We start from the raw sequence: 9,088 nt of genomic DNA, 5'->3' as shown, positions 1-9,088 counted from the left end.
AGGGGGAGAGAGAATGGAGTCAAGATAGGAAGAAATGAAATCCATGGGTAGGAACAGGCTGACATGATGGTCTGTTGGGACAGTCCTGTTTGTGGATTTTGGGAAGGAGGTAGGAGCGGGTTGTTTGGGGTTGAGAGACTATGAGGTTGGAAGCTGTGGTGGGAAGATGTACAGAGGAGATGAGGTCAATGACAGTCCTGAAAACAATGACTTGATGTTCAGTGGTGGGGCCATGGTCAAGGGGAAGTTGGAAAAAGTGTTTGAGAGTTGGTGCTCAGCCTCTGCGAGGTAAAGGTCAGTACATCAGACAACAACAGCACCACCCTTGTCGGCGGGTTTGATAACAAGGTCAACGTTAGACCTGAGAGAACGGAGTGCAGCAAGTTCAGAAGGAGACAGGTTGGAATGGGTGAGAGGAACAGAGAAATTAAGATGGTTGATGTCCCGCCGGCACTTCTCAATGAAGGGATCAAGAGCAGGTAAGGGACCAGAGGGAGGGGCCCAGGTAAAGGGAGAATCCTGGAGGCGGGTGAAATGAGCTGTGGAACAGGGGGATGACTCCTTCTGAAAGAATTGAGCATGGAGATGAAGGTGACGGAAGGAAAGTTCAGCATCATGCCGAGCCCAAAATTCATTGAGGTGAATTGAATTCACTCTTTACAGATCTGTTGGAAAAAGGCGGAAAATCTTCGATCAGGTTGTGGAAAAGTAAGAGGTGAGTCTCAAATATTTTTTAATTTCGGGGAAAGGGTCCATTCCCAGTGGGATTGGGTGGTTTTTACTCAGGCTGAAAGGCCCTGCTCAAATACAAGGAATTAATCGGGGACCTGCTGGAGACTGTCCAGTGAAAAGTTGAAAACTTTCTAAAATGTCTCTAATCACCTTCACAGAGTCTGGAACTGGCTCCTATCAGTACAAGGGGACTGGAGGGAGAGGGAATTTTACACATTAAACCGTCAGAGTCAAACACCGCGACCAGGAAGAGAGACGGAAATAAAAAGGAGGAACATAATCTTGTGTCAGCCATTACATGAAACTTTACTCACTGATGTTAATATTTAAAGTCAAATAATTCAACCCTGTAGATAGTTGTGGCGCCTCCTTTCTTGAAATAAATCATGAATTAAAAAGTTTCTCTTGTGTTAAAACCATCCTCCAATGACATTCTCTCTCAGCAGTGACTTCAGGTGCCTGGGCCCGAAACTCTGGAGTTCCCTCCCTAAACCTCTCCACTTCACTCTCCTCCTTCAGTATGGTTCTGAAAACCTCTCATTTTGACTAAGCTTTTGCTCAATTAACCTGATATTGCTTCCCTGCTTTTGCGTTCAATACTTCCATTTATGAAGCCCAAGATTCCATATGCTTTTCTAACTATTCTCTCAATATGGCCTGCTACCTCCAGAGATCGATGGACATGAGCCCTTGTCCCTTTTCCCCTTCACACTCTGTAGAATTGTACCATTGAGTCTATATTGCCTCTCCTTATCCCTTCTGGCAAAATGCATCACGTCACATTTCTGTGTATTAAATTCAGCCTGTCACTTGTCTGCCTGTTGTGTTTGTGTATCCCGTTGCAGGTGATTCCAGTAATCTCCACTGTTTGCCACATCTGTTTTGGAATCATTGGCAAATTTTGAAATTTTACTCCTGTCTTCCAATATACAAGTCATTTCTATATATCAAAAAAGAGTAGAATTTGCTCCAACCATGCTAACTTTTTCCACTTTCATTACCTCCTCAAAGACTCAGCATTGGCTCATTACAAGCAGAACCTTAATTACACTATCCTGCCAAAGTTCCCACCTAACACGCCACTGGGGCTAATATTATATCTCCTTCCCATCTCACTCACTAGCAGCCCCTCCAACTTTCCTACCACTGTTGACTCTGTAGACTCTGCCAGTGAGTTATCTCTCACTGCCTCTCTTTGCATCTCTCTCAGAATGTCAGAAAATCACTTCTGAACAAGGCCCTTGTCATCCTTGAGCTTTTTGTGGATGATTGCATGGACCTCATGCCCTGGATGGAAACCTGCCTGAGGTGTGATGACACCTTCCCCCGAAGTGAATTCTATACATCTGGCTATACTTCCAAAACTTGCCTCACCAAGACGAGTAATTTTCTCACCAAGAACCTTCACTGCTTTCCTCTCTCAGCCTCTGCACCAAACAACTTATCCTCCTCCTGATGAAAGGTCATCAGCCTGAAATGTTAACTTTGCTTCTCTCCACAGATGCTGTCAGGCTGGCTGACAGGTGGTTCCAGCTTTTTCTGTTTTAATTTCTCACCATTGGTGATTCTCACCTCCATCTTAACTCATCATGGCCTCTCTCCTCTTAAATTCACGGCCATCTTATCCTCCCTTAATCTCATCTTTATACGAAGAGAAGATTGAGAGTTGACTTGATCCTCCTCCTCCTTTAACTACTATGCCCTAAGAGGGTGCTGACCACCATGGACTTCCATTGGATTGGTCCATGATCATGCTTGGCAAGGTACTGCAGTGGTTTGCCATTGCCTCCTGCAGTATGGCTGAACAGGAAACTACCGCTTTTACTTGTTACTGTCAGGCATACTGGAAGGATTTGCAGGCTGATAATCAACCTGTTGGCCACGTTATGAATGCATCTTCTGTGGCCATCGAGGTAACTTGATAGAAGTCTGTCATATTATGAAGGGGTTCAATAGTTAAAAGTGGAGAGGATATTTCCATGTGTGGGACAGTCCAAAATTAGGGGCTAGAAATACAAGATAATCACGAATAAATCCAGCGTAGAATTTGTGAGAAACTTCTTTCCTTAGTGAGTGGTGAGAATGTGGATCTCACTTCCACATGTGAAATGGCTGAGGTGAATAGCATAGATGCATTGAAGGGGAGGCTAGAAAAATACATGGGAGAGAAAGGAATAAAAGGATTTTTTTTAGGGTGAGATGCGTAAATAGAGTGAGAGGAGGCTTGTGTGGAGCATAACCGCTGGTATAGCCTGGTTGGGCTGAATGGCCTGTTTCTCTGCTGTAAATTCTATTCAGTAGCATGTTTTTGTGGTGAAGGTACATTTTGGGAACGCAGTTCTGTTTTCCTGGTCACCGATCTCTACTCATTAAACCTAAGCAACAATTGGGGACTTATTTTCTCTTTCTCTGTCCTCGAAACAGTTGTATTGGCACCAGTGACATTCCAATATCTCTCCCAAGTGCCCATTATTAATGTTTAACCCTTGATTGTGAATGTTGGCAGACTCTTCAGCCAGACAGGCATCACAGCCAAGCCTGATCTTGTCTTCAGCTTGTGAACCTACAGTATGGTTTAATGGTAAAGACCAGGAATGTGAGTGATTGCCGATATTTCTCCTCGTAATGTGAGGCAGTGAAATATTTTGGTCCCTGTCCTGGCTCAGATCAATTAACATGAGAAGTCGGGGATCAAACTGGGGACTGTTCTGGTCTGTATATTCACTGGATAAACTTGTTGGGCCATCGTAAGAGTGGGTTTATTGTTGATAGTTTTGAGCATTTATTCTCATACAGCAATATTAGACCAGTATGAGAACAAGAGAGGCTGGGACAGCAGCAGGAGTTTGTAATAATGATTTTAAGCCTCTCTCTCACTTTAACAATTTTGCTATATAACAAATACACGTGGAGTGGTTTTGGGGATGAGGTACTTTATGGAGGGAGAAGGGGAGGATTTCACTCACATACATCTGGAGGAACAGGGAATGATTAATCACAACATTGCCGAAGTGTCTCAAACAGCACATGGCATCAAAAGCCCAATCCTATTGCCTGACAAATCTTTTCAGGGGAAAATAGGGGTCAGGATGAAAAGAAGGAATTTTATACTATTGATAGTGCTGGCATTTGTACATTTTGTATAACTAGTCTATCCTTTTACTATCTGACCAAATCACTCAATTTCATCTCATAGCAGCAAATATAATTGCATTAGAAGCAGCTCAGAGAAGGATAACTTTACTGATTCCTGGGATGAAGGGATTAGTTTATGAGCAAAGGTTGAGCCTATAGTTGGAGTTTAGAAGAACGAGAGGTGATCTTATTGAAACATATAAGTTCTGAGGGACTTGACAGGGTGGATGCTGAGAGGATGTTTCCCCTTGGGGGAAGTGTAGAACTATGGGAAATAGTTAAAAAATTAAGGGTCTCCCATTTAAGACTGAGATGAGGAGCATTTTTTTCACTCAAGGGGGTCATTGTCTGTGGAGTTCCCTTCCCCAGAAAGCAGTGGAGGCAGGGTCATTGAATATATTCAAGACTGAGTGAGATTTTTGTTTTGAAAAGAAGTCCAGGGTTTTGGGGTGGGTGGGGGAGGTGTTGTGTGCTGGGGGCAGATAGGAAAGTGGAGTTGAGGCCACAATGAGATCAGCCATGATCTTATCGAATGGCAGAGCAGGCTCGAGGGGTTGGATGGCTTACTGCTGCGCCTAATTCATGTGTTCTTGTGTAATAATACTTATGTAGCAACTTTAACATAGAAAAGACTCTAAGGCACGTCGGAGGAGCATTTTAAAACAAAGAATGATATGAAGCCGCAGAAGACGATATTGGAACAGGTGGCCAAAAGCTTGTTTAAAGAGGTAATTTTTAAGGAGAATCTTAAAGGAGGAAGGCAAGATGGAGAGGTGAAGAGTTGTAGGGATGGTATTCCAGGGTTTAGATCAGCTTTTTATTCCTACATTTTTAGCAAAACCAAATTCAAATTTTCAAACTGCCATGGTAAGATTTGAATCCCATTCTCTGGATTAGTCTAAGCTATTTAATGACTAGACCAATATCATAACCATTACCCATACCCTCTTCTCTAGTACTTAGCCAATAATTCTCTCAACCTCAAAGTGAAATGGTCCTGAGTGACTTTGCTTCATAATGCTAACTTTGTAAGTCTTAACTCATGTGCCTTGGTATTTGAACCTTTCACTATAGTGGGCAAGGTGCCTGGATGAGTTTTATCAATTTCCTTTTTCATTTTAAAAAGTTTAAATTGCATCACCTCAAATTCACCCCATTCCAAGGAAAACAACTTCTTCAGTGTGAATTCCTGATACCTTCTGACGATGAAGTGTTGATTTTTTCTCCTGTTATTGGATCTTGTTATCTATAACTTTATTGATTTCAGCCACCCCAACTTGCCATTTAATAACTTGGGTTTTGATAAGACTTAACCAATTAAGGCAAAAGCAAGACTCTGGATAGTAAATTTTAAAGAACTTTATTAAGGGAAAGAAGGATACTTAGCTAAAACGTTTTACAACTTTATGAGGGTGATCAGTCCATAGGAGCACAGCCTTCCTAGAACGTTATTTTGTTATTCATTCACAGGATGTAGGCTTTGCTGGCTGGGCCAGCATTTATTGCCCATCCCTAGTTGTCCTTGAGAAGGTGTTTGGAGATGCCTTTATGAACTGCTGCAGTCCATGTGGTGTAGTTACACCCACAGTGCTGTTAGGAAGGGAGTTCCAGGATTTTGACCCAGCGACAGTGAAGGAATGGTGATATATTTCCAAGTCAGGATGGTGACTGACATGGAGGGCAACTTCCAGGTGGTGGTGTTCCCATCTATTTGCTGCCTTTGTCCTTCTAGATGGTAGTGGTCTTGGGTTTGGAAGCTGCTGTCGATGCAGCCTTGGTGAATTCCTGCAGTGCATCTTGTAGATGGTACACACTGCTGCTACTGTGCATCGATGGCGGAGGGCGTGAATGTTTGTGGATGTGGTGCCGATCAAGCGGGCTGCTTTGTCCTGGACGGTGTCAAGCTTTTTGAGTGTTGTGGGAGATGCACTCATCCAGGCAAGTGGTGAGTATTCCAGCACACTCCTGACTTGTGCCTTGTAGATGGTAGACAGGTTTTGGTAAGTTAGGTGATTTATTCAACAAGCAGCACTTGTTTAGCAATAATCTACTCACTGACGCCCAGTTTGGGTTCCGCCAGGGCCTCTCAGCTCCTGACCTCATTACAGCCTTGGTTCAAACATGGACAAAAGAGCTGAACTCCAGAGGTGAAGTGGAAGTGACTGTTCCTGACATCAAGGCAGTATTTGACAAGTGTGGCATCAAGGAGCCCCAGCAAAACTGGACTCAATGGGAATCAGGGGAACACTCTTTGCTGGTTGGAGTCATACCTAGCACAAAGGAAGATGGTTATGGTTGTTGGTGGTCAGTCATCTCAGCTGCAGAGCACAATTCCTAGCCTCTGACCTGCTCTTATAGCCACAGTATTTATAAGGCTAGTCCAGTTCAATTTCTGATCAATGGTAACCCCCAGCATGTTGATAGTGTGGATTCAGTGAGGGTAATGCTATTGAACATCAAAGGGAGATGGTTGGATATTCTCTTGTTGGATATGGTCATTGCCTGGCACTTGAGGCATGAATGTTACTTGCCACTTGTCAGCCCAAGCCTAGATATTGTCCAGGTCTTGCTGCATTTGGATATGGACTGCTTTAGCATCTGAGGAGTCGCGGGTGTTGAACATTGTGCATTCATCAGCGAACATCCCCATTTCTGACCTTCTGATGGGAGGAAGGTCATTGATGAAGCAACTGAAGATGGTTGAGCCGAGGACACTACCCTGAGAAACACCTGCAATGATGTCCTGGAGCTGAGATGACTGACCTCCAACAGCCACAACCATCATCCTTTGTGCTTCCAGCCAGCAGAGAGTGTTCCCCCTGATTCCCATTGAGTCCAGTTTTGCTGGGACTCCTTGATTGTTCAGCTTCAATTAGAAATTGGAACTCCTGAACATTTTAAAGATGCTACTCTCAGGATATGGACAATGCTAATGGAGGCCACATGTATTGCCAATCCCTGATTACCTTAAGGAAATTAAGAGTTAATGACATAGTGTGGACTACAGTCTCATGAAGGACACGATGAACCACGTGAATATTTACGACAATCCAGCAGCTTTCATGGTCAGGCTTTTCTGATGCTGGTTCACACATTAACAGATTGAATGAATTCAGTTTCATACCTTGTCACAGTGGGATTTGAATTCTCAGCATGATTTTAACCTAATCCTAGAGCAGGGAAACTCCACCACCCCCCCGCCCCCCGGGTACAGGCAGACCCCCATGTCCCCCGGGCACAGCCGACTCTACGTAGCCCCGGGTACGGGCCAACTCACACGTCCCCCCCACCCTGGGCACAGGCCGACCACCACGTACCCCCCCCGAGCACAGGTGCCCATCTGGAGTAGAGATCGATCCCTTAGCAGAGGCAACCCCCCCCGTGCCTCCCACACCTGAGCAGAGGCCAAGCCACCTGTGCACCCCCGACTGAGCTGTGTTGATCCCCGAGAAGAAGCCGAACCCCCCGCCGCGCCCCCACCAAGCAGAGGCTGAATACCCTCTCGCTTCAAGGCAGGGGCCAAATGCCGACCTTACCCTGAGTAGACACCAAACCTGCTCACTTCCCCAAGCAAAAGCCACCTCCTGCAGAACCCCCACTAAGCAGGAGCCGAACCCCCCGCTGCGCCCCCTCCCCGAGCAGAGGCCGACACCGACCCACTGAGCAGAAGCCGAGCACCCCCCCCCCCCCGTGCCTCTGCCCTGATCAGAGAGCATCACTCTCAGCCCCACAAGCAAAGGCAGGCCCTCTCCGCCCACCCCGTTCCCTACCTCGAGCAGAGGCTGAAACCCCAGTACCCCCCGCCCCCCTCAGCAGAGGCCAATCCTGTTGCTGCCCCCCACCCAGCCCCCCAGCAGAGGCCTAACCTCCCTGGTGCCCCCCCAGGCAGAGGCTGAACATCCATGCGCCCCCGCCCCGAGCAGAGACCAACCCTCAAAGCCCCCTGAGCCGGGACCAACACCCCCCCACCCCAGTGACTCTCTCCTCCCCGATCCCCAGTGACTCTCTCCTCCCCGATCCCCAGTGACTCTCTCCTCCCCGATCCCCAGCGAGTCTCTCCCCCGATCCCCAGTGACTCTCTCCTCCCCGATCCCCAGCGAGTCTCTCCCCCGATCCCCGGCGAGTCTCTCCCCCGATCCCCGGCGAGTCTCTCCCCCGATCCCCGGCGACTCTCTCCCCCGATCCCCAGTGAGTCTCTCCCCCGATCCCCAGTGAGTCTCTCCCCCGATCCCCAGTGAGTCTCTCCCCCGATCCCCAGTGAGTCTCTCCCCCGATCCCCAGTGAGTCTCTCCCCCGATCCCCAGTGAGTCTCTCTCTAATTCTCTGCTTTTCTCTCGCAGTCTCTGTGAACCTGGATGTGGAAACAGCGAGTCCCTGGCTCGAGGTGTCTGAGGATCTGAAGAGTTTGAGACGGACCCGGACCTGGAGGAGTCTCCCTGACACCGGGAAGAGGTTTACAGACTGGCTCTGTCCCTGTGTCCTGGGATCAGAGGGATTCACATCGGGGAGACATTACTGGGAGGTGGAGGGGAATCGGCGCTGGAGACTGGGAGTAGCCGCAGAGTCTGTGGAGAGGAAGGACAGGGTCAGTCTGAGCCCGGAGACTGGATTCTGGATCATTGAGCGGGTTGGGGATGAATTTTATATAAAATCCTCTCCTGAATCCCGTCTCCCTGTCGGTCAGATCCCCGGGAAGGTGGGAGTTTATCTCAGTTATGAGTCTGGGACAGTTTCATTTTACAGCGCGGACACCAAGTCCCATCTCCACAGCTTCACTGGGAATAAATTCACTGAGAAACTTTATCCTTTCTTCTGCACTTGGAATGAAAACCAGATTCTGAGAATCTGCTTCGGTTCTGATTGGATCCGGAAAAGGGGCGGGGCCTCGGGGGGGGGTCGCATCACCCCTGACGTCACTACGACGACCCCGTGATTAGGGTCACAGGTCAGGGTTTGGGTGTTAGAAACCATCATTGATAACAGGTTGTCAATAAATGTGTCATTTAATTTCCAAATTGTAAAATCCCAATCAGACTGTAAATAAAACCAATACAAATATCAATGTCAGAGGATTAAAATAAAATGTAAATTAAATATCTTGTGTGTCTCCTTCCTTCATTTACTCCCTGCTTCAGTCAGTCAAACCGCCCAGTCCCATCCTCCATCTCTTCACCTGTTTCCCAGTCTGTAGCCGGAATTTCTTCTGTGTTTCCATTTCTCA

At 47.0% G+C, this 9,088-nt stretch overlaps 1 protein-coding gene across 1 annotated transcript; it reads left to right on the top strand.

The window, feature by feature from the left end:
• The first annotated feature begins 432 nt into the window (after positions 1-432).
• Positions 433-8,800, top strand: LOC121291313 (E3 ubiquitin-protein ligase TRIM39-like). The gene is made up of 4 exons (XM_041212385.1): positions 433-479; positions 664-708; positions 7,913-7,938; positions 8,208-8,800. The coding sequence occupies exons 1-4, from the start codon at positions 433-435 to the stop codon at positions 8,798-8,800; spliced, it is 711 nt and encodes a 236-aa protein (XP_041068319.1).
• Positions 8,801-9,088: the final 288 nt, after the last annotated feature.

The sequence above is a fragment of the Carcharodon carcharias genome, chromosome 19, assembly GCF_017639515.1.
Source record: "Carcharodon carcharias isolate sCarCar2 chromosome 19, sCarCar2.pri, whole genome shotgun sequence".
Classification (NCBI taxonomy): Eukaryota; Metazoa; Chordata; class Chondrichthyes; order Lamniformes; family Lamnidae; genus Carcharodon; species Carcharodon carcharias.
This window is presented reverse-complemented; position numbering and strand designations above follow the sequence as displayed.